Source organism: Musa acuminata, chromosome BXJ3-6, assembly GCF_036884655.1.
Source record: "Musa acuminata AAA Group cultivar baxijiao chromosome BXJ3-6, Cavendish_Baxijiao_AAA, whole genome shotgun sequence".
Classification (NCBI taxonomy): Eukaryota; Viridiplantae; Streptophyta; class Magnoliopsida; order Zingiberales; family Musaceae; genus Musa; species Musa acuminata.
In genome coordinates this window covers 28,927,910-28,954,550 of record NC_088354.1, presented here as the reverse complement: position 1 = coordinate 28,954,550, position 26,641 = coordinate 28,927,910, and the positions used below count along the sequence as shown (strand labels likewise).

At 39.1% G+C, this 26,641-nt stretch overlaps 1 protein-coding gene across 6 annotated transcripts; it reads right to left on the bottom strand.

Annotated features, from left to right (window-relative positions):
- Positions 1–7: 7 nt before the first annotated feature.
- LOC135585970 (tyrosyl-DNA phosphodiesterase 1-like) lies at positions 8–25,457 on the bottom strand. 6 transcript variants are annotated; one of them, XM_065155564.1, is made up of 16 exons: positions 25,272–25,457; positions 23,413–23,598; positions 22,879–23,151; positions 19,619–19,837; positions 17,865–17,925; positions 9,099–9,175; positions 8,755–9,009; positions 6,507–6,596; positions 4,428–4,562; positions 3,169–3,318; positions 1,939–2,042; positions 1,178–1,231; positions 1,006–1,096; positions 616–696; positions 409–544; positions 8–323 (listed from the first exon to the last, which is right to left on the bottom strand). In XM_065155564.1, the coding sequence occupies exons 1-16, from the start codon at positions 25,284–25,286 to the stop codon at positions 226–228; spliced, it is 2,025 nt and encodes a 674-aa protein (XP_065011636.1). In that variant the 5' UTR covers positions 25,287–25,457; the 3' UTR covers positions 8–225. The 6 variants fall into 6 exon arrangements, 3 of the variants coding, with proteins under 3 accessions (XP_065011636.1, XP_065011635.1, XP_065011637.1); XR_010497462.1 differs by having other exon boundaries at positions 185–323; positions 409–540; XM_065155563.1 differs by having other exon boundaries at positions 8–544.
- Positions 25,458–26,641: the final 1,184 nt, after the last annotated feature.

Genomic DNA, 26,641 nt, shown 5'->3' with positions numbered 1-26,641 from the left:
CGTAAGGTTGCGAGAACTTGGTATCCATGGAACTGGAGTCGTGGATTTAGGCCCCCATAAGGGGACCTAACCTAATACAGTTTGATTCAGAATCAGTGGTGTCACAAGATTAAGCTTCATGCGTTTGCAATCAAAGCCACTCTCTCTCTCTCTCGAACGACACATCTTCGGGGGCCTTCCTCCTGCTCCCCACCTCTTCCCTTGCAAAGCAGGAACCAAAGGTGGTCAAGTGTCTTGTTTCGCATACAGCTGAACATGGCGCGGCCACACCTGACCATACACATCCTTCTTGGTATATCGCCTGTCCCACGACCATGGCACATCTGCACATAAACAAAGAAAGATGAATCAATTTAATTTCCTTTTTAAATCTGAAACTAAGATGGAGGAGGACATAGAATAATACACCTTCGGAGGTGTACGGTTGAGGAGGGAGTTGATATGGCACGGGTAACTGTATCACTTCAGAGGCATCATCATTTAAGCAGAGAGTTGCCAGACTCCAAGGCTTGGAGGAGGAGGAGGAGGAGTTCTCATGTGCTATCTATCAACAAAGTATGTTTTAGAGCATGGCGAGTAGCTACCATGGTTCAGATCGTTCAAGAGTGAATTTACCTGTTCCGTTCCATCATTGCCTGCGCATGAAAACCAACTCCCAAGGTCCTTCACATAAGCAGGCAAGAATAGTACCCCCAACTGAACCCCAAACAAAAAAAACAGGATCAATCATGGCATGAAATAATAAAGACCATACCAACAGATCACCTCTTTCTCTATAGCAGGAAATATGCAGTGAAGATGGAGTAGATTAACTGAAGGAAAACCTGTGAGAAGTTAAACTAACCATCCCTCCCTGTAAACTTAATGCTTCACTTATATGTCTTCCACCCTTAACAATGTAATGTTCTATATGCATGTGTGTGGTGAAACATCAAAAATATTACTTGTTTGCCTATTGGGCACTAAACCAAGAGAAGCTTAAGAATGCTTACAGAAAGAACTTACCTCATAAGATCGTATCATTAGTTGGGAATTGTTCTTCTGTAATGCACCCCAAGCAGCTTTGCTTAGATTTGCCGAAGTAAGCAGAAACCATCTGTTTCAATACATCAAAAATTCAAATTGATATTTCAAAATGACTTTATATTGTAATGAGTGATGGAAAATGGGTACTTACGCAAGGTTCTGACCATTGTACCGAGTGTACGTTTTTATATGAGGCATTGCACGACTGTTCCATCAAAAGTATATGCAACGATTCATGAAAAAGTCATACAATTTCAAAGAATTATATGGAAAACAAAGCATATTGATGATGTATGCATATATGTATATGCATGCATTCAAAATGAAAAACACCACCATGGTTGAACTAGAATGTTACTGAGGATCACCCTTGTCATGTAGATCATTGTACATTGTGCAATACATGCTATTCACAATCCAAAGGTGACTTCTTTATCTCCTCTTTCTATTTTTTTTCCTACCTTTACTATCTTCTATCTTCTCTCCCCATTTGTTGTCATACTGAGGCAGTAGAAGCTGCCCATATAACCAAAATTTCTCCTTTTTCGAAGTCTCATTTAAGTAACAACTGCTTTAATTTAGGAATTAAATGAGACATATTCATGCGGATTGATGTTTCTTCCCATATAAAATTGTAGACTTTTAGTACTTCTTATAATTCTGTGCAAGGTGATCTGACTAATTGACTGCCTAGCGCCTATACATCCAGTAGTATCCTGTTCACCCTTCTGCCACCTACAGTTTTCCGAAATATTGCAAACAAACCATGTAAATTAGAGTAAAAAACATCAGGAAAGCACGAAGAAGCTTTCATATAGACCTATCAACTCAAAGATAAGCTAAAATAAAGAAACCCTTTAAATATTTGGTTTCATATATTCAAATGATCAAATCTAAAGTAAAAGGCCATACCAGCGACCTACATGGTTAGCCTTCCATTTCGTCCAATATGTTTTTAGAAAATCCTTCTCTACATTCTTTTGTGGGCTTGGAATTGCATTGCCAGCCGCATAACCCTGGGCGTGGAGCAGTGTTTAAAGTACTTAAGAATTAAATAAGAGTGAAGTTCCATAAAATCCATAGAACAAATGCCAATAAATAGGTGACTGTAAGAACTCAAGAGGTAACTAATTGACTAAATCCAAATCCAATTAGGATTAGATCAAGTATTTATTTTTTCTTTAAATTTCTCTTGAACATTAATAGTTGCCTAGTTGATTATCATTTCACATTAGATCTCAACCATGCCCCTTTTTATATATATTTGAGGTCTCTTCCAAGTCTATTCCCTAGTTTTTTCCACATCAGCAGATTTTAGGAAAAAGGGTGGCTCACTGGAGTAAGAATAAAAATACAAGCACATACCTTGGCTTAATTTGCAATGACAAAAGGTAGACACACAGAAGAGATATCAGAGAGAAATGAACCAAAAGAAAGAAGAGGAGGTAGTGTCCTGTTGTACTTGATATTTCTATTTAAGCAGTATAATAATGTAAAAGAGAAACAAAAGGGGGTTACCATTCTTCTCAATTTTCTACAAATAATAAATGGAAATAGCTATCACTTTAACTTGCCTCTTATATCCACTGGGCTAAATGATTCAACCCAAATAATAATTATGGCCAAACTTGAGCTCCATTTTCTGTATAGCTGACTTCACCATGAGATCCAGCGATTTGGCATACTTTTTAGTTTTTAATGTTAGTTTATATGCAGGTCATAGCTCATTTCAGATCAGTCTAACATATATAAGATCTAAGATATAACTTTGGGACCTTTAAAATAGCTGAAGCAAGTGTAACTAAACAGTAGCACTTTTAAGTCAATTTCAGATCCTTCATCCACCAATCAGTAGCACTTTAAGTCAATTTTGACTTAATGGTAATTAGCACGCTTTCTTAATAAAAGTACACAGCAAACTAACTAAAGTGATTTTATGCAGCTTTCCTTCCATTCTATCATTCACGTGGTTGTGTGGAATCTCTCTCATATACATATGGTGGATCTCATACCAGGAAGGCTAAATAATGAAGAAAAACAGATCAGGATAATGACTATAACAGAACAACTAATTATGACATGGACAAAGTACATTGATGGACTGCAGAAAAATAAATTCCATATAAACTTCGGCACTAATACCTCAATGGAGCATCTAACATCCTCTACAGTTGGCCAGATTATGTGAGGTTTTCCAATCCCCAGTGGAGATTTATCACTTGAAACACCTGAGGACATGGACACTGTTAACTCAGACAGCCACTTCTCATCCAGAGAACCAAGAGAGGAAAACTGCAATACAAAAATGACATGTTACATTTCTGTCACAAATCCTCCAAGGCTGCCATCAACTTCATAAAAACAAAAATTGGTGATCATGTAAATAAGTTATCATAAATCAAGCGGAATCAGACGATAGGGAAAAAAAATAATGGCACCAACAAGGATTGTCAAATAGTGTATTGAATCCATACAAGTCCCCTCTTACACTGCTACAGTACCTGTAATAAACCAGACAGTGTTGGTACACTTGGCATGGCTACTGGTTCAGCCAAGGCATGTTAAACCAGTAGAAGAAATATCTCCAATCTTTTTTTTTTTGTTTTTTGATTCTTATGAAAATAACTTATCATAGAATAAACTTGTATGTAGAACATAACATATACAGCCCATGACCATATGTAGAATTTAGGACCAGAATAACATCTCATCAGTATATATCCCAATTGAAAGGAAACCAACATTTGACATTGAATTGTAACTAGATGAAAAACAATACATGATGACCTGGGACATCAACATGAACGATAAAAAAAAACCCCTTCACTTGATCAAGGGTCTAAGCCACTGCACTACCCCCAACTTGAAAACATATGGGACATTTTAGGGAGAACTGCTCCCTCCATCTCAGCTGCTTTCCCTGCGACCAGCACAAGCTGCAGCTGACCTAGCCTACCTTCCTGATTGAGTTGCAGAGCACATGAAAAGGAGAATCCATCTCTGAATTCACTCCAATGATTCAAACATAATATAGCCTATATGATATAATCATATAAGCCCAAAACCACATCACATAGAGGGAGGCTAGAGATTCTAATGGCACCAATATCAACTTGATATTAGACTAGTGTCACTGAAATGCCATATCAATTACTAATCTTGGTGAAAATCTATCTCGTGGCTTGCCTAAACTGCCTTTTGTAAGCTATGTCAAAAGCTAGATACTATCAAGTGTCCAAAAAGAAGCTGACACTACAAAAAAAAAGCAGAGATTGTTCAACCTCCACATATTTTTGCATGTGCAATAAGTCATTAAAGAGAATATACAGAATAAATCTCACAACATACATACATCGAAATGTACAATGAAACAAAAGCTGTATAAAACAAACTGTTGTCACCTGATATATAAGAGGGGATTTACAAAATTCTTTGTCAAATATACAATTCCCAAGAACACTTCGTAACTTCATATGCCCCCACTTGTTCAAATTAGCACCCGTATGATATCCAGGAACTGATGCAATCAACCTCACCTGATAGTAAAAAAAGGTACCATTCCAAGATACTAAGATCTAAATACTATAATTACATAGATCGCAAGGCACAAAAAGATACAAATAGAAGTTTTAAAATCGCAATTCATAAAATTGGAACTTGATGAAAAAGCATTATTCCTGACATCAAAATCCTTGTGAGTTGTTCACCATAATGCAAAAGCAACATCATAGTTGGCACATAGAATTTATCAAACAAGTATTACGATGAACTCCAAAACCATAGTGATTTGTTTACCATAAATAAAACTTATAGTACATGTGAAACAATCATTAAGTGGTTTGACCAAAACAAGATAAATTAATGAACTAGAGAATTTACAAGAAGCCTCCAAAAGAACTAATACAGAGTTGAGACATAAAAACCACAATTTCAGAGAAGTAATGAATTTCTCTATAATTTACTCTTGAAACTAAAGGCAAACGGACATACAAGTCCAAAGGAAACACAGAAAAAAAGAAGGGTCAATTCAGACTTCGTATATACTATGGTGATATCACATTTCAACCTAAATTTGCTATCAGGTTTAGTTTTAGCTAACTATAAATGCATCTTACTATATAAGATTCTGTAACCGGAATATGATGGTTATGCAATGTCCATAGAACATTTTCTTTAAAGTCTGAATAGTAGTTTTAAAACCAACCATACAAACCTCCACATAATTATGCAGAGATTATAAGATAGTAGGCATCCTTAAACATTGGTAGAGGCTTCCATCCAAAGAATGACCATATAAAACTTTAAAGTCTGATAGTAGTTTTAAAACCGACCATACAAACCTCTACACAATTATGCAGACATTGTAAGATGTAGGCATCCTTAAACCTTGGTAGAGGCTTCCATCCAAATAATAACAGCTTCTGCATGAGATTGGGTTTTATGCCAGAATGGTGGATAATGACAAGGTTATCTCTAGCTAGGAGGATGGCTAATCCCTGCTGTCAAAGCAACTATTTACTGCAGTAGTTATTTAAGCCATTATGCTCGGACACCTTCTTTTCTTTATAGGTGATGGGTAGGCAAGGAAACCCCAATGTTCACATATGATGGTTTCTGTGATCAACAGTATGAAATATCTTTGTGAACTAAAATATTGCTAGTCAAATTGATTGGAAGAAAATACAATATAATCATCACAGTAAGGTGAAGCAAGATATAATATTTTTGCTATGGAAATAATACATAATAATTGATGGGAGGGAATATGATGTATTTTGATGGCAAATACTATGGCACACAAGAAGATAAAAGAATATGATCAAACTAAGCCATTGGCTTGGACGTTGGTCATGGAACTAAAAGAAAAAAGAGAATGCAACACTAAGGAAAATCGACCTGGCTACGCCCCATGTGATCATCTCAACTATCTCAGATCCACCTTAAGAAGAATGAGTGACACATAAGATGATATTACATGGAGACAAGTTAAACTGGCAATAGATAGTGACAATTCAATAAGAAGCCAGGCTATGAATCAAGGATATAAAATTTTAAATGAAACTATCAGACATGAAGAAAGGGTGGATGATTAAAGAGATTGGAATATTAGATTGATGTTTAGAATATCGAGATAGAAAGAACACTACGAAAAGATAGTCTGGCTTAAGAATAAATATTTTTGTAACAATTTGACTAATGGCATGTCCATATTCAACAAGGATCTAAAGAACAGGATATGATATGCACTAGAATCAAGAAAAAGGAAATTATGACTAAAATCGAATAATTTTAATTGACTTTCTACAATTTTTAGTATTTGGAGTATATTACATTGATAAAAATGACGTTAACACTATAATCATGCTCATGCAGTTAGCTTGATTTTGTCGAAGACCTTATGACATATTCCAGAATATAAATAACTGTATATTCTAGTAATCCAAAATCATTTATTGACATGAGGAAAGTAAAAAAGATACCATTGCACTGCTATAATCGAACTTCCTGAAGAAAGATGCATTGATGCTGACATTTCCAACTGCAGGTAGCTTGGCAGTAAACTCAGGCAACTGAATGTTCATTTACAGAAGTAATTAAGTTAGATTGTGCTGTCTTAAACCCAACAAAGCACATTAAAATGAAAAGCTTACTACTTAAGATAGCACATATTTGCAATGCAACTGAACATGTTAAAGATGAATGTTAATTTTATATAGGAGTCATGATTATGACAGTGGTTAAAACCAGAATGAGCTTTATAAATGGTAATAGATACAAAAGGTAGCAAGAATGACAAAACTAATCTAGAACGAAGTATATCATATCTATGAAGTAGAGAAAGAACCCTTTGCAATCTAGAAAATTGTGGAAACTTTCCATGTAACAGAGGAAAATATATTTGCTGCTATTTACACTTCTCAAGCTACTTATATGATTTTTCACAAGGGTCCTCCTTTGCCATGTATGCACATTGCTGCAAGATACACGCATACCAATGACTGATAAGTGATATCTTGGACGAATATTACAAGATCCCTCATGCAGATTTTTGCCATGCCAAATACATGCTCACTAAGCATAGCACCATATCATTGAATGGGGTTTTCCTATCCTTATTTTTGAAATGGCATAGCTACTGGCACTCTCATTTTGGGAGGATGAGAAAAGCTTGGAGACATTTTTTCCATCACCACTCCACAAAGTTTATTTCTGCTGTTTCATCCTTCGTCTATAAACAAAAAAATGATGAAGATTTGTGTCTTCAATCTAATCCCTCAGGCAAATGGGTGGATGTCCTTGGATCTAGCATCTACTCACCCGTTCATTAGTATGCAAGAAGGACACAGATTTAGAAGAAATTTTTGGGCAGTTTGGTCCCAATATATCAAAGAATGAACAGAACAACAGCGGATGTCAAAAATCTACCATAGAAAGACTTCATGAATTAAGATGAAGCAGATAGCCAATTAATAAAATTTCAAAAAGAAGGTCTGGTTTCCCCAATTTTCCTTCTTTTTGTGAAGCTCTAAAGGCATTCTTAGTGGAAGACTTCCACCAGCCTGGTCACTTTATGCTAGGATGCCTTTCTAAAGAGGGGTGCAGTCATGCTTCCATCCATTCATCCATGCCTCTAAAGTTCACTGAGTGCTTGGCATATTCCTGCTATATTTAACGAGGCTTTCTGAAGACAGTCCACTTAGCATCACCTACTGTCCTCTTCATCTTTTTTGTTTTTTCACCGTGTGCTTGAACTTCATCCAGGAACAAATAAGAGATAACTGATCCAAACTATGAGAAGTCAAACTCATGCAGTTCAGTTAAAGTGACAACTGAAAAGAGAAGTACAACCCCTTGCAACTGGCATGACCAGTTGTGTTCTGCTCAAATGCTTACAACCCATTTTCAACAACATCATCTCTCACAAAGAAAATTAACATAGGAATTACTTTTTATCTAACCATATTTAAGCTGAAACTATCAAACACATGACCCATTTCAAGCTTCATCTATTCTTGGCCAAAAGCTTTAACTGACAAATCCATAACTAAGATTGTTTAAAGACTCACCCTAGATGTAATCTAGTGATTAGTGAAATTTTGCTGCAGATATCCCTCTGCAGGAAGAACTTCACCAATCTGCAAACTGGTGAATCGCATATGGTGGAAGGAATTGTAACTTGCATCAACTGCTGAGTTTACAATTATAACACATTGTATCTAGCTCAATAAACACTAAAAATGAAAAGCCTTTAAAAGAGTAATTATGCTACCTATGAAAAGGTAAAATATTTTGACATAGACACATGATCATAAATTTGAATAAGTTCTTAATGCTATTTTAAAAACTTAGTTATCAACAAGCAAATAACAGAGATGAAACAAGATAAAAATAAGACAATACATCAACATGAAAATATCATCTTTTAATGCTTGATAAAAATGTATTAGGATGAGAAACACCAAATGAAGGGAAAGGAAATTAAAAAAATACGCTGATTTATTTATAGGAAGATAGAAAGTAGAAAGCATACAAATTATGAAAACCATGAAGATCTAAAAGATATGTCCTACCACAGAACAAATGAAACCAGAAAGATAATACGATTATTTCAACTGCATTATACTGTATTTGGAAAAAAACAAGAAAAAGAAAGCCTGCAGATAAAACCAAAAAAAGTCAATATACAACTGTTGTCACGTGTTAACAAACAGTCATCAAATACTTTACCTTTAGCATCTTGAGATAATCAACCAGGTCATTTTCGAAAAAAGAATCCTTGCATGAATTGTTGTCTTTCCAAGGGAAGTCTTGCATCCACAATCCCTGGGTTTTGTTATTCCAATCAACATAGATTAAATTTGCTGTGTGCACAACAACACGAACTCCACTGTGGTATACAAGAAGCATGAATTTGGAATGGTGTGTTCCATATGCTATAGGAAGTGGGGGCTTGTGAAGGACCCAATTGGCAGGTTTTACTTTCTGTTGTACCACATTCACAGATTTGTCAGTGTAAGCAACAAGGAAAAGATCAGAAAGAGTGACAAATACACTATAGACAGGATATATACCTTAAGGTGATCTTCTGTAGCACCACTTTCTCCATGAACAACAAGGACATGTGGGACTTTCCTCAAGCTTGGGCATGCTACAAATGAGGAAAATTTGTATTTCTTATATAACAAGCTTGGCATGTTAGCCTGTGTAAAATATAACCAAACAAAAAAACAGTTGCATGGGACATTTAAATTGTTTCCTAATCAATCATCCAAAGTGCAAAGGAGTCAAGTTTAATAATAGTTGTAACTAGTCATTGAAAAAAAATTATATTTTTTTCCTTTTAGAGAAAATTATATCACACCCCTTTCTTGTCAAAAATTACGTATATTATAAGCTTAATTGAGATTAATTTTGACCTAAAATGTCAGCTACATGTTATATGAAGTGCCTACCAAAGGATAACTTCCCAAAATGTAAAGGAAAATGAAAAAATTTTCTTTGTCAAGGTTCTAATTTCGTACCATACCAGCATTTTGAGTTTTGCTCGATACAGTATGGTACGAGCATACCGTACCTCTAGGTGTGTGTATATATATATATATATAATATAATATAATATAATATAAAAATATAAAAAATAAGAAAAAGGAGGCGTAAGCTAACTTGATGACGTCGCCTCCTTTTCTTCTCCTCATCGCGTCAAATAAGAAAAAGGAGAAGGCACAATCTTCTCCTCATCTGCGGCGTTCGACGAAAATGCCTTCTCCCTCGACGCTTCTTCTTCTCTCGCCGTAGCCAAGTTGATACCGCCCGGTAGCGAGCAACGACGGTCGAAATCGATCGTTACCGACCTATTTCGGGTGGTAACGATTGAAATATCGACCGTTACCGCCCGATACAACCCCGTATCGTCCGATATGGGGCTAGATCAACGGTACTACCTGGTAGCGAGCGGTCCATGTACCGGTCTGCTAGCGAACCGGTACATACCGCCCAATACGAGCGGTATCATTCAAAATTAAAATCCTTACTCATTGTTATGTTATTACTTTCTTTTCTATTGTCTCAATTACTACTTTTTGATGCACTTACAAGTACATGCATTCGATATAAATAATTAGAGAAATAAGTACAAGAGGTAATGGTTCTGATATATTATCTTGATAATCAGCCTATAGTCTCCACACAAAAAATAAAATCAATTTTACCTTGTACTTTAGTTTGTTTGCACCATTAGGCTGCAATTTGAGTGGTTACGACATGAAGAAACACATGATTTCAGCTGATGCATAAGAATTTCCATCACAACTCATATTTCGGCTAGCTTTACTTGTGAATAACTAGCCAAAGTCGTAAAAAATTTGGCCAAAATTCTGCAACCCAATTAGGTGTATTTTTATTCTCCCATTCCTCTGAAAACCTTCATGGACCGTGGCCCATAACCCCATAATTGTCTTCCTCATGATGCCCAATTCCAATTACCAAAAACCAAGGGCACTTCATCACTGATGATCCACCTCTAGCTACGATGACCACACCACACCCACCCTCAAGACGAACACATATTGAAGTTTTTCAAAAATTGATATCACAACCTTAGGGTATTAAATTATTTTTGTCATTTCTATTGTTTATTTTCCCCCTTTTTCCACTATGTTGGAGACAACTATCTGTTATCCTAGCATGCCTTGGTGTATCATGTCACCACAGAATAGGACATTGCACATATCAATCCAACCAAGAACTACCAGAGTAACCAGACAAACACAGTGAATCCTCTGCTTCGTCAATTGTTAAACAATTTATTGGACTATTCGAGTTATGTTTAGATAGAATAGATATGGTCCCAATAGAATATTATAAGAAAAGTCAAAGAGAATCATGCTTCCACAAGTGAATTAGTAAATAATAAATATTATTGAATATATATATATATATATATATATATATATATATATATATATATATATATATATATCATGGTTTGCAATACTGTATCATACCGCTCGGTACGGAAGGTACATACCAGTCCAGTAGAGGACTGGTATGGCCGATACATCGGTACATCTTAGTGTACCATGTGTCAATACGCTCGGTACATACCATACCGATAGTTGATCAATACAACGGTATGATATGGTATTATATACATGTATGTATATATATATATATACATATATGTATATATATATATATGATGGAATTATGCTTCCAACCGGTGAACATTCATCTAAAAGCCCTTCAAAAGAAGCATCAGAAAGTGAAAAAAGCATGAGTAAGTGTTCCCACGTTTTATTTCATACCCACTTCAGAAACAGTGCATATCTTATAAAATAGTCGGTTTTTGATATGCAAATGAAGGATATCCATTACATAGCTGTTAGAAAGTAGAAAATGTGTATGGATCACTCAACGAAACTTCATAACATGAAATTCTCTTGATTTATTAAAAAAATCTCTTGGTTTCTAATACTTAGCCTACTTACATTCAGCATATTCCCAAATAAGGAGTTAAAGAGAAATATCCTATAAACAATTAAATGAACAAAGTCTTGCCAAACTAATGTGAGAACTTTCTATTCATTTAGATATCCATGTTTCAGCCAGAATTAATAACAAAACTAAGGTCAATTAGAATATCCATAACACGAAACCTCTTTATTTCTATGACTGTTCTTTCCCACAAGGATTTTAATTTTGAATGATACTGCCCGTACCAAGCGGTACTGTCGATTGGGGCTGTTTCTGCCCCGTTAACCAATCGTCGCCACCTGCTACCAAGCGATATTAGCTGAGAGAGTAGGAAGAAGAGGGAGAACTTGGAGATCCAGGGCTGCTCTCCCTCGACGATCTCGATCCGTCGTCGCCCTCCCTCGCCGGACTGTCACGAACGGTCGTCGCGCGCCCGCAACAACTCTGTTCAACGAATCGTTCGTCATTTGTGTTTACATGTACAGCTGCGTGGTAGTAAGTTTTGGCTTGGTTTTATGCCCTTTTGCTTGTAAAAATGTAAGTTCGAACAAGTTGCAGCGCTACAGTGTGACCGCTCACCGAACTGAGCAAAACAGCCCAAAACAACTCCGTTTTCGCATGCCAAGGGCTGTTTTCTGCAGCCTGCTCCCGCACGCGAAACATCAGCCATCTCAGCACCCGAGTGGCACCATGGGGGATGGGGCTTCGGTATAGTGTCGGGCGTTGAACAATCTTTCGCAAGTTCGCATGTTACCTTGACGGAAACTTGTTGTCGCGCCCGGCACCCGGTGAGCAGCTGTTTGTGGACTTGTAGCTGTTCGTTCAACCTTCTAAAGTCATTGTTTTCCTCCTCTCCCTCTTTTCTCTTATGCATGCATGGTGCTCGCTGAATTGCTTGTAAAGCTTCCCCTTTTCGCGAGACGTCGGGACTTGTCTGTTGCTCGCTCTTCGAACTAATCAACTTTCTCTTTTACAGGTCCTTCGGGACCTGCGAGAGGTTGCATGTGGGCTGAACTTTGGGGACGCATATCGCAAGGGCGAGGCGCGACTTAGGCAACGCAAGCTAAGTTCATGTCTTTGCCGCAAAGGTGCCCCACGACTTAGGCAATTCCAGCTAAGTCCGTGACATTGTGGTATTAGAGCGGGCAAGCAATTCGAGCAAGCAGCGAACGAACTTTGCATTTTTGCCATGGCAAAGCATCATGGCGAATCAAGCAAGACGAGGCAAGTCGGACCCTTGCCCTAAGCAACCGCAGGTGGGCTGCTAGTGCATACTCACTCTCATGTCGTTGGAGTCACTCAAGTGGAGCACGACAGCGAACATGACGAGCAAGAAGTTGGTTACTCTCCGCGAGCGGAGGAGCGCAATCAGGAGCGCCAACCGGGAAGAAGAGCCATAAGGAGAGACTCACAGCGACGAAAACCCGCTTGGATGTCCTTAAAGCGAGCTTGGAGGAACTCTACCATGACCACCGAAGGCTTGTTAGGGTAGAGAGCTCGCAAGAAGAAGCCGAGTCCCGGACCGACAAGGTTGAGGCCCTAGTCGACCAATTGTCAGATGACACCAAAGACTCCGTGCAACACCTGCAGGAAGTCGTGGCGGAACTCACTTCCAGGGTGACCATACTCACGAGGGCCCTGAATGCGGGAGGAAGCAACACCCGCGTTGCACCGACACAAAACTTGAGAGCACCCGAGCCACATTATTATGGAGGTGCCCGAGATGCCAAATAGCTCGAGAATTTCCTGTTCGACATGGAACAATACTTTCGAGCTACGAGGCCTGATTCCGAAGAAACCAAAGTTTCTATAGCAACCATGTATCTGAGCGAAGATACAAAACTTTGGTAGTGAACCCGTTGGGAGAAGATCCAACAAGGTCGGTGTCGAGTTGACACATGGGAGGACTTGAAGCGGGAGTTGAGAACTCAGTTCCAACCGGAGAACCCATAGTTCGTCGCAAAAAGGAAGTTGAGACAACTCCGCCAAAATACTTCCATTCGAGACTACGTGAAGCAATTTTCTGCGCTAATGCTGGACATACAGGACAAGTCCGAGAAGAATAAGTTGTTCAGCTTCCTCGATGGTTTGAAGCTATAGGCTCAACAATAACTACATCGAAGGAATGTCGCCGATGTGATCGGGGCAATTGCTGCCGCAGAAAGGCTCACCGACTTTGTTTCCTCTAAAGACCCGGGAAAAAGAAAACAATCTTCAGGCAATCGCCCTTCAAAATATTCTCGAGGGAAGGAGCTCGGGGGAGAACAAAGGAAAAAGAGTTCCCACAAAGGGCCAAGCCCGAAAGGCAAGGCCCCGAAACCTGACGGATGCTTCTTGTGCGGAGGGCCGCACATGGTAAGAGAGTGCCCACAAAAACAAGCACTCAATACTTTAACAGCTTCCATCCATCCCCCCCCTGATCGGACAAAGGCAAGGCTGTTAGTTCGAGTAGTTCGGAATCCAACAGCGATGGGGAGGAGTCGCAAGGACCTCGGATGGGAGCAATGCGTTTATTGAACGCCACGCGGGGTCAAGTGGGGGAGAACACGAAGACAAGGCTACAAAAAGCAGGAAGTGGTGAGCTGATGTATGTAGACATAAAACTCAATGGCTAACCGTGCAATGGTGGACACGGGCGCTATCCACAACTTTATAGTCGATCAAAAAGCAAAGCGACTTGGGCTGACCTTGGAGAAGAGCCCAAGTCGAATGAAGGCGGTGAACTCGGAGGCCAAGCAAATCTCCGGGTTGGTAAAGGGAGTTCCCATCAAGATCGGAACATGGAGCGGGAGCACAAACATGAGGGCGGTGACACTGGACGACTTCCAAGTAATTCTTGGAATGGAATTCATGCACGCAACGAAGTTGGTGCCAATGTCATTCCTAAACTCCCTATGTATGATGGGAGGTGACGACCTCTGTGTGGTTCCCGTCTCTCGAAAAGGAACCAGGGAACCCCAACATATATCAGCATTACAACTGAAGAAAGGGGTACGAAAAGGTGAACTAACATTCGTGGCTGCTATGAAGCTAGAGCCACTCGACGAGAAGGCCATTCATGAACCTGCTGTGGTGGCGAATGTCCTGAAGGAGTTCACGGATGTTATGCCACCCGAGTTGCCGAAGACTCTACCGTCACGCAGAGGCGTGGATCACCACATCGATCTGGAGCCAGGAGTGAAGCCTCCAGTGAGACCACCCTACCGCATGCACCCCCCCAGAGTTGGCAGAGCTCAGAAAGCAGTTAGGTGAACTGCTAAGCGGTGGTCTCATCCGTAGTTCTAAAGCACAATTCGGAGCTCCAGTTCTCTTCCAGAAGAAATAAGATGGGAGCCTCCGACTATGCGTCGATTACCGAGCCCTCAACAAAGTGACGGTGAAGAACAAGTATCTCATCCCGCTCATCGTGGACTTGTTCGACCAATTGGGCAAAGCCAAGTATTTCTCAAAACTCGACCTTCGGTCAGGGTATTGGCAGGTGCGCATTGCTGAAGGCGACGAAGCGAAGACTACGTGTGTAACCAGGTATGGAGCGTTTGAGTTTTTGGTGATGCCTTTCAGCTTAACCAACGCTCCGACCATGTTCTACACTCTCATGAACCAGCTATTCAAAGAGTATTTAGATAAGTTTGTGGTCGTCTACTTGGACGATATCGTCGTCACTTGCAGCGGAGCTCTGATTCCAACAAGAGCCTCTTCGAGATCATTACAGGGCAACAACCGTCAACTCCTCACAACATGGTAATCGAGTATACTGAGAGTAGTCCGTCAGCCTACCACTTTGCAAAGGAGTGGCACCGAAATGCAGATATTGCGCGGGCTTACTTGGAGAAGGCGACAAAAAGAATAAAGAAGTGGGCAGACTTGGGAAGGCGACCGCAAGAGTTCAAGATTGGCGATTTGGTGTTGGTAAAGCTCCAACCAGCATCACTCCAATTCTTTAGGAACAAAGTATACAAAGGATTGGTGCGCAAGTATGAAGGGCCTTCCCAATTATCAGCAGGGTGGGCAACATCTCCTACAAGTTGCAACTGCCGGCGTGGTTCAAAATTCACAATGTTCTTCACGCCAACAACTTGAAAGCCTACCACTCGGATCCGCAAGATGCTTCCCGAAGTGTTCCAACTCGGCTACCCCCCACCAGAGTCTCCTACGAGAAGCGAGTTGAAACCATTTTAACGGACCGCAAGATAAAGCTACCCACTAGAGCTGAGCAGACCGAGTACTTGGTAAAGTGGTGAAAACTTCCCCGAACTGAAGCCAGTTGGGAGCCCGAAGATGCCCTACAACATGAAGAAGCAATCATCAACAACTACCAACAAGGGTCGGCGAGGGCGTCGACAGTTTGAGTGGGGGAGAATGTCACCAACGATCGTCGCGCACCCGCAACAACTCTGTTCAACGAACCGTTCGTCGTTTGTGTTTACATGTACAGCTGCGTGGCAGCATGTTTTGGCTTGGTTTTATGCCCTTTTGCTTGTAAAAATGTAAGTTCGAACAAGTTGCAGCACTACAGTGCGACCGCTCACCAAACCGAGCAAAACAGCCCAAAATAGCTCCGCTTTCGCGTGTCACGAGCTATTTTCTGCAGCCCGCTGCCGCACGCGAAACGTCAGCAATCTCAGCACCCTGGAACCACCCAGGTGGCACCATGGGGGATGGAGCTTCGGTATAATGTCGGGCGTTGAACAATCTTTCGCAAGTTCGTACGTTACCTTGATGGGAACTTGTTATCGCGCCCGGCACCCGGTGAGCAGCTGTTTGTGGATTTGCAGCTGTTCTTTCAACCTTCTAAAGTCCTTGTTTTCCTCCTCTCCCTCTTTTCTCTTGTGCACGCAAGGTGCTCGCTGAATTGCTTGTAAAGCTTCCTCTTTTCGTGAGACATCGGGACTTGTCCATCGCTTGCTCTTCGAACTAATCAACTTTCTCTTTTACAGGTCCTTCGGGACCTGCAAGAGGTTGCATGTTGTCACGGCCTTAGCTGGAATTGCCTAAGGCGTGAGGCACCCTTGCGGCCAAAGACGCGAACTTAGCTTGCGTTGCTTAAGTCGCGCTTCGCCCTTACGATATTGCTCCGCAAGGATCAGCCCACTTGTAACCTCTCGCAGGTCCCGAAGGACCTGTAAAAAGAGAAAGTTGATTAGTTCGAAAGAACGAGCGGCGGACAAGTCCCGACGTCTCGCGAAAAGGGGAAGCTTTACAAGCAATTCAGCGAGCACCTTGCATGCACAAGAGAAAAGAGGGAGGGGGAAAACAAGGGCTTTAGAAGGTTGAACGAACAGCTGCAAGCCCACAAACAGCTGCTCACCTGGTCCCGGGCGCGACAACAAGTTCCCGTCAAGGCAACGTGCGAACTTGCGAAAGAGTGTTCAACGCCCGGTATATATCCGAAGCCCCATCCAGCCCTGTGCCACCCGGGGGGTTCAAAGGGGCTGAGATGGCTAACGTTTTGGTGAGCGGAGGCAGATTCCAGAAATCAGCCCGCGACACGCGAAAACGGAGCTATTTTGGGCTGTTTTGCTCGGTTCGGTGAGCGGTCGCTTTGTAACGTTGCAGCTTGTTCGAACTTACATTTTTACAAGCAAAATGACCCAAAACCAAGAGAAAACATACTGTCAAGCAGCTGTACATGTAGGTGTGCGCGACGAACGGTTCGTTGAACGGAGTTGTTGCGAGTGCGCGACGACCGTTCGTGACAATGTGGGTTGATCTTTGCGGATGTATATCGCAAGGGCGAGGCATGACTTAGGTAACGCAAGCTAAGTTCGCGTCTTTGCCGCAAGGATGCCTCACGACTTAGGCAATTCCAGCTAAGTCCGTGACAGGACGCTGCAGATGAGCTGTCGCCTCTTCCTCGTCTGAGGTGTGAAGCCTCGGTGTCGTCGGCAACTTCTCCTCATTTGCGCGAGGAGAAGAAGCCTTGGCGGGGAGAAGAAACCATTCCCCACACAAGGAGAAGAAACGGACGTCGACTGGAGGTTTCTTCTCCCGCGTCGGGAGAAGAAACCGCCTCTTCTCCCCGTGTGGGGAGAAGAAACAAGGTGACATCGCCTCCTTTTTTATTGTTTAACTTTATATATATATATATATATATATATATATATATATATATATATATATATATATATATATATATATATATATATATATATATATCAAGCGTTATGCTAAAGCGTACTGCTCGGTACGCTAGTACCATACCGTACCGAGCTGAGATCGAAACTCTGGTACAGTACGAAATTGCAATCCTTGCTTTCACACACTTCCACTATTGATGTTTACCATTTTCCCCAAATGAAGAGCTAGAGAGAAATATTGAATAATATATCAAATGAAAGGACCAGCATGTAAAGTGTGAAACTTACCAGAAAGCAACCAGTCTATGTCCACCATGTAATTTGAAAGAATAGCAACAAGCACGTTCCCCTGCTAAGCAGTGAATAAGTCAAACTCAATCCCTTTTATGAAACAACCTTACAATATTTGATTTGAATAATATTCCTTTTCCCTTCAAGCATAAATTTGCTAATATAAGATGAAAATACAAACGTATAACTAACTGAACAATGATACAATCTGAATTAAACCAAAAAAAACATGCAGTTGCCATTTCAACTGTTCAACCCTACTCAATTGTTGCTACATTTAAATATAAAGTCATCCATCTAACAAACATATGATGAATTTTGATTCAGACTCCAATGGATTTCAATTGTTCAAAGATGCTTAATCATTGATCTATTTACAATATAAAATCATCTATTTAATAGGAGTATGATGGGTACAGAAAGAAGTGTAAATCTTTAAAGACAATGAACAATGGAATTGGTTCAGATTTCAGCTGAGTAGGTTAGCGTGGCAGATGTAAATAATGGAATCAGATGTGGGAGAAATGTTGAGTAGAATAGATGCTAAATAAATTTTATCCCTATAACAGAAAATTTCTAATAATTTTCAGTATTTCACCATAGTCTTCGACCAGGTCTTCATTTTTTTTTCACTTTTCTGCCAGAGATCTAATTTTTAACTGAAACATAATTCCTTACAAGCTTGAAGACTTCTTATGAAATCCACTTTAGATGATTACTTGCTTTCCTATTTGAAGCTAACTCCACCCTTAAATTGAATGCAAAGTTTCTTGCTCTGCATTTTCCTTAAAATGGTCATCCAAGTGCATCTCAGTTAACCATGTCTCATATATCATTGAATCTAATAGTCCTACAAAGTTTACTTTCACGAAGAGAGATATTATGCTGTCACGCAAGATAACGATGCCCTGCCTTGCAAATATTCTATGAGAAATAACCTATTCAGCCTCACCTTTTCGTTCAACCAAGATACTAGATGTTGCTTTTAAATATTTCTGAACCACACGTCTCAGTCATTCCTTCAATTCATTGCCTGATATTAAGTTGCAAATTGCAATAATCCTATTATGAAACCCTTGACTTAGAAAATCTATGGCGAATTTTGATGATTAAATGGATCTCTTCTATGCTCCAAATTGTAACTACTTATACTTTTAATTCAGCTTATTTTCCCTTTCCTCATTAAGCACCCCCAACAGTTACTTTTAATGTCACTGTAGCATGATGACTGATGTCATGTAATTCTCTCCAATGTATTGGTTTTACCCTTAGCTAGACCTGCTAATGCCAATTAGATAAGTAAGCGTAGTCGTCAAAGAGTATGTTTTCTCTATCAATTATTTACAAGTTCCAAGAGCTTTCTTAATTATTTGTAAAGTGTAGTCCCTTTTAGACCTGCCAAGTGCAGCCCAACCAAATTAAAGGTTTTAGATAAATAAGGACATAGGACAAATAAGACAAGTTATGCATTCAAAATTATGATATCTAATTATAAGTTTTTCCCTTGTTCTCTCTTTTTTGTCCTTCTTTGTCTTTTCCTTTTTTTCCTTTTCTCTTCTCAGTGGATGCCTGTCTCAACTCTGAAACATTGACTCACACTGATGTCCCACACCAGTCCATCAGCACATAAGAACCTAGTAGAAAAACAATTTTGCAATCCTTGGTGCTGGGAATACAAAAGCAATTAATGCATGCCATTTAGCCTGGTACAAACTATGTCAGATGAAGTAGAAGATACCAATAAAGCATACCTGTATGACATCTCCAATAGTAACTGAGGAGGAATTTGCCCATGAAGGGAGGCCTTGTACTTGCATGAGCCGAAAAGTCAAAGATAATCTCTCTTTGGGAACCCTAAAATGACGAATGGCTTCTATGTCATCACATGATGTAAAGGAAGCTGTTTTGAACTGAGGATCACATGACTTGGAAGCCTCAGTCGAATTATCTTGTCTCAAGCCATCATTTTCCTGATAATACAAACCAGATAACACAAGGATCCAAATAGAAACAACTGACTCTGTTTAGCTTAGTCAAAAAAAAGGGGCGGTTACATAATCATATAAAACATCAGAAATCTACCTTGGTTATACATAAGCAGAAAGAAAAAAGAGAAAAGATAGAGCATTTTAGCAAGTTTTCCCAAGTAAAGGAGATATTAAAACAGAACAATATATGTCAACGCCTTCAAACTTCCAAGAGACAAGCAGATACAGTCATATAGATACTCCATGATACATATTAATAAGCGTTAGACAGTACCAGCACCAAATTTCAAATGCATTATTCAATTGCAATCATATACTAGGTTGAGATGTTTTCTTAAAAAATAAATGAGCAAGCAATGCACAGGACTCCTGCAATGCCAAATCTAGAGAGCTCAGCATATGCAGCCTCACCTCTCCAAGTAGAAGGGCTGTTTCCAAGGGTAAAACCTGGTCAACCAGGTGGTAAAGACGCAGACTTATTATGGCACCAATGCTCATCTTCTTCAGCTAAATCTCATCCAAAAGGTTCCCTTAAGTGTAACAACAGGGAAGTTTGTTTGGTCTTCTAATAATCAACTGGTAACTATACAATGCCTTGGGAGTTGTCTTTTTGAGTAATCAATCAGCATGATTCTACGAGAATCTGGAATCAGGATCACTTATAATGCTGTACTTCAACTTTGAGCAAATAACAAGCATTATCCAGATGGTCTACAAAAATATTTGAAATATGGACTTAATCATCACAAAGTTCCATATTAGTATGCAAGAATTGGTAAACATTAAAAAGAACTAGTAATATTGATTTGTTGCAAAGGGTAAGTGCTTAAGGCGAGATTTGAGCCCAGAACCTTACGATATACTGTCACGATCTTTACCAACTAAGCTAGCTGATAGCCTGACACCTTCAAAAAAAAATATCAGACGAAGATTCAATCCCTCAACCTTTGATAAGTGGGGAAAATGTATTGGGTGAGAATTTGAACCCTCAACCTTTAGTAAGTGGGTCCAATACACCACCACCAGACCATTGTTTAATATGTCCAGCACCAAATTTCAAATGCATTATTCAATTGCAATCATATACTAGTTAGAGATGTTTTCTTAAAAAATAAATGAGCAAGCAATGCACAGGACTCCTGCAATGCCAGATCTAGAGAGCTCAGCATATGCAGCCTCACCTCTCCAAGTAGAGGGGCTGTTTCCAAGGGTAAAAACCTGGTCAACCAGGTGGTAAAGACGCAGCCTTATTATGGCACCAACACTCATCTTCTTCAGCTAAATCTCATCCAAATGGTTCCCTTAAGTGTTACAACAGGGAAGTTTGTTTGGTCTTCTAATAATCAACTGGTAACTATACAATGCCTTGGGAGTTGTCTTTTTGAGTAATCAATCAGCATGATTCTACGAGAATCTGGAATCAGGATCACTTATAATGCTGTACTTAAACTTTGAGCAAATAACAAGCATTATCCAGATGGTCTACAAAAATATCTGAAATATGGACTTAATCATCACAAAGTTCCATATTAGTATGCGAGAATTGGTAAACATTAAAAAGAACTAGTAATATTGATTTGTTGCAAAGGGCAAGTGCTTAAGGTGAGATTTGAGCTCAGAACCTTACGATATACTGTCAGGGTCTTTACCAGCTATGCTAGCTGAGAGCCTGACACCTTCAAAAAAAATCTCAGACGAAGATTCAATCCCTCAACCTTTGATAAGTGGGGAAAATGTATTGGGTGAGAATTTGAACCCTCAACCTTTAGTAAGTGGGTCCAATACACCACCACCAGACCATTGTTTAATATGTCCAGCACCAAATTTCAAATGCATTATTCAATTGCAATCATAAACTAGTTTGAGATGTTTTCTTAAAAAATAAATGAGCAAGCAATGCACAGGACTCCTGCAATGCCAGATCTAGAGAGCTCAGCATATGCAGCCTCACCTCTCCAAGTAGAGGGGCTGTTTCCAAGGGTAAAAACCTGGTCAACCAGGTGGTAAAGACGCAGCTTTATTATGGCACCAACACTCATCTTCTTCAGCTAAATCTCATCCAAAAGGTTCCCTTAAGTGTTACAACAGGGAAGTTTGTTTGGTCTTCTAATAATCAACTGGTAACTATTAAATGCCTTGGGAGTTGTCTTTTTGAGTAATCAATCAACATGATTCTAGGAGAATCTGGAATCAGGATCACTTATAATGCTGTACTTCAACTTTGAGCAAATAACAAGCATTATCCAGATGGTCTACAAAAATATTTGAAATATGAACTTAATCATCACAAAGTTCCATATTAGTATGCAAGAATTGGTAAACATTAAAAAGAACTAGTAATATTGATTTGTTGCAAGGGGTAAGTGCTTAAGGCAAGATTTGAGCTCAGAACCTTACGATATACTGTCAGGATCTTTACCAGCTAAGCTAGCTGATAGCCTGACACCTTCCAAAAAAATATCAGACGAAGATTCAAACCCTCAACCTTTGATAAGTGGGGAAAATATATTGGGTGAGTATTTGAACCCTCAACCTTTAGTAAGTGGGTCCAATACACCACCACCAGACCAATGTTTAGTATGTCCTTTAATTACCAAACCAATATTTAAGTACTAGAAACACCTATACAAAGAAAAACTTATCATGACAGAAATTATAGGTTCCCAGCTGCTAATTCCAGTCCGTGGAAAAGAACTGATTGGAGGTGTCCACAAAAGTGTTCTGAATTAACCTTGCAAGCTTCTAATTCAACATCAAGCCTGCAGATACTATTTTAGAACTTATCTATCATTGATCCAGTGTCTTTAAAGTCATGACACAGAGACAAAGTCCTTTCCAACTTAGCATTCTCCATTTCCATTCCTAAAAATGGAGTAAACAGTACAGTTCAACCGAAAATCAAAAACAGAACCAAACATGAATCAATAATATATCCATTCATAATATATAGAAGATATGCTCATGCAAAAACAATCAACAGGCTAGAAAGAATGTAATAGATGGAAAGTAATTTAACTTGACACCTGCAAAGTACTTGAAGAAAATTCATATTCATCAGCTTGTCGCTTTCTTTTAATGACTGAAGTCTCACCATCACACTGTCTTTTTTCTATTTTTAAGACACTTGAATCTATTTTTGAAGATGATGCATGTTCAGTTCCAGCCTTTACATACTTAAACATATAATGACCAGGAATCAACTCAATAATGTCACCATCATCAAGCTTAGCTTTCTCTTGGGAGGAGAGCTTCTTTCGTTGACCCCCACATCTGAATATTATTGGATTTGGTCCTTCCTGCAAGGCCAAGCAAAATCTGAACCAGAGAGCTAATAGAAAATCTATAACATCTAATTATCAAATTGGTAAAAGAATAAAAACTACAGGTTTGAATTCCTTTAAATCCTTTGGATTAATCAGATCTTATGAGAAATACAAGTAATAGCACAAGGTTAACAATATGCACGGTTGGGAGGTCACTAGTAAATTCTATCATCAATAATGATGGTTGGCACATAGCTGTTGACAAATTTAATGTTGTCTAAGTAACATACGAACCACAACAACTTCCGCTGAGCCATCAAATGATGCTTGCAAGCTGATATGTTTGCGACTAACTCGCTTGTCAGAGACATTAAGGTTGTTGCGACCAACAAAATTAGCTCCTTCAAAAATTGGTACATTTGCGGCCAAACAGGCAGCAACAAGGTTTCTTTGACATGAAACTAAGGTACCAATTATCACCTGTAATATAAAAAACAGTAGTTACTGGAATCATATGCGATGAGCACAATGCAACAGATCAGCTACAAGTCTCATTTAAAACACAATTAATGTGTATATAGAAAGCACAAGAATTACATGATAATGCGTATGCAGCAATTTTTATTGAAATAAATCATGGAAGTGATGGTGCGATGATGGAAAACATCTAGGTGTGTGCTACAAGACCAATAAACTGACACCAAACTAAGGGTACCAATCATAAAGACATCCACTTCATTCATACAATCATAAAATTTGTTTCCAAATAACAAAAGGCAGCCTAGTGGCCAGCGCACAAGACTCCCACTGCAGGATCAGATGTTTGTAACTGTATCCTCACATGTGAAGAGCTTGTTTCTTTGAATAAAGCCCATGATACCCAGGTTGAAAAGGTGTAACCCTACCATTGAACTGAGGTCCAAATTTGATATTTGAAAAACATTTTAACCATGTTTGGCTATCCTGTAGCAACAAAGCAGACAACACGGACATGGTTGTTAGATTTTTGAGGAATATGCAGGGAAACCAAGATTTAATGGGACATGTCCATTATTTTCCACTCTTTGAAAAATGCATAACGCCTCTGCTCATCCAAACAATAGAAATATTTGTTTGTTTTAAGATTGTAGGGATATGCATATAAAACCAATAATACAAAGGATAGATCCATTGTTTTCTACCTTTTAAGCGCATGTATGTAAAATTTAACTATGGAAAAATATTTGTGATATCCGTGATTTTCTCTTAAGTGATTAGATAAGTGGTGGGGGCTGACAAAACTCACCCCAACTAACAAACTGTATATGTATTGTACCTGTTTTATGGCATTTAGTCCATTTAACGTGCCTATAAAAGTTTACAAGGTTACGGGTTTCTGAATAACCTGTGGTAGGATGACTGAGCTCAGGACGCACACTGATAAAAAATTAATTTGCCTTTCACTATTGTCACTCCATAACTACTCTTAATTACCAGATAAACTATCCAACTCATTATGGATACTTGATGATGATGGCTTCCTAAAGAGTAAAGAACGGAAAGCCTGAAAAAAGAAAACACATGAAAGCAAGAACGTGCAAAGTGATCCCAAAGATCAATTTAAACACAAGCCCTAAGAAAACAAGCTACAAAGATACAATCTTTTCAAGAATTTATTCTCGGCCTACATTGCTAGGTACAATGACCTACTCCTCATCCGACCATGGCAGCGAAGATATATCAGAAAGGATTTAGAGACTCGTCAGTGGCACACATCATAGGATAGAAACAATTAAAGGAACAAACGACAGAAAGCAAATCTTTAAATATCAACGATATGTAGAAAAGATTTCACGGGAAAAAGAGAGCACACGTAGAGTGATACCAATGATCAACTAAAAGACAAGTCCTAAGAAAACAAACAGGATCCAATCTTTTCAAGAACTTTATTCTCGACCCACATCGCTTGGTACAATGACCTTCGCCTCGTCTAACCATGGCAGCCAAAGACGCATCGGAAAGGCTTTAAAGACTTAGTTAAATGACACACATCAGAGGGTTAAATCAATAAAAGAAACGGTAAACTCATACAAACGAGTAAAATAAAATAGAAGCAATGTTTAATTTGAAACACTCAAAGAAATTAAGGCAAAGAAGATTTGCGAGGGAAGTACCCGAGACTCGGCCATGAGAAAAGAAGGTTGAAGAAGAAAAGCCTTCTCTTTTCCCCCTTCAGCAACAATCTGCGGCAATCGGAAGCGATCGAGATGGGGAGGGAACGGGAGAAACCCTAGGTCGCCCACCACCGGGGGAGCGCGCCGACGTCGCAGCGGCCACTCGACGAATTCATTCTGTTTCAAGAATCACGGACGGAGCGGCTGCCGAGACATTTAGAACGGGAGGACATGCGATCGCATATTATTTCAACGGCGGATCTAAAAGTCCCTTGGAGATCCAACGGTGCTCAACGTCGCCCTTGGTTAAAGAATCGAGCGCGTGTCCGAATGACAAGAAAGTGAAGGGTGTTGTATTCGGCACGGAAAACACATGTCGGTGCCACGTCGCCATTCAAGGGGTTGCACGAATCGCGAAGAAGTTGAGGATATGCGTTTCTTGAGGATTTTGGGCCAATTGGATGATGTGTTTTGGGTTAAGATTGGAGTCGAGGTCGCCTACTCACATTATCCATGAACCCATAAACCAAAGCGAAGTGGTAGTGAGACATCATTCATCTCTAATTTTTGTGATTTGGATCTCTACAAATGTTATCAAATGTGAAAAACTTGACATGCTTTTTCAAAAGCATCAGATAAAGGCTTTGACATTTTAATACGAAAGTGTTGAACTTGAATTCTATTTTCATTATTTACCATTTACATTAAAAAAAATTTGATGATCTGTACTTTTTTTTTTCCCCTCCGACGAAGAGCTAAGCGTTGTAATTTAGAATCACAGTCATGAAAAATTGTATATTCATAAAAGAATTTCAACGAACAATTATCACAAAAAAAAATATTTATGTCAATTATTTTAGACCATCGGCCCTAAACCAGAACATAATTTTGTTTTTCTAAAGGATCCAATTTCAAGATTCTTTTAAAAGGTATGTTATGCGAGAAAATATAGAAATTCACACCAAATTGAGGGGGTTAAAGAAATTAATTATGAAGATCGGAATATAAATTTGTGTTGATATACGATATTGTGAAATGGCAACTGATTTAAGGTTTGGGAATCTAAAAAAATTTATCACTTTGTTCATTCAGAACATGTTTTTTTAACGTGTTCATTCAGAACACGTGGAAAGAATGGTAAAAAGAATTGTTTCCTTTTTAATTTGAAAATTGTACACATATATGAAGGAAAATAAAGTTAATAAATATATATATATATACATATAAATCCAAAAAGTATATTTGATTGCAAATGCAAATTTTCTCACCAACTAATGCATAAAAGTTTTTTAAAATATATATGTAAAATCATGTATTAATTAGAAATAGGAATAAAGTTTAGAAAAGAGGATCGGAGTACATGTCAAGAA

Coding starts and splice junctions, on each gene's coding strand:
- LOC135585970 (XM_065155563.1), bottom strand. Junction 9,176..17,864: donor CATAGACTGGTTGCTTTCTG/GTAAGTTTCACA, acceptor CCTCATTTGTAG/CATGCCCAAGCTTGAGGAAA. Junction 697..1,005: donor TAATGATACGATCTTATGAG/GTAAGTTCTTTC, acceptor TTTGGGGTTCAG/TTGGGGGTACTATTCTTGCC.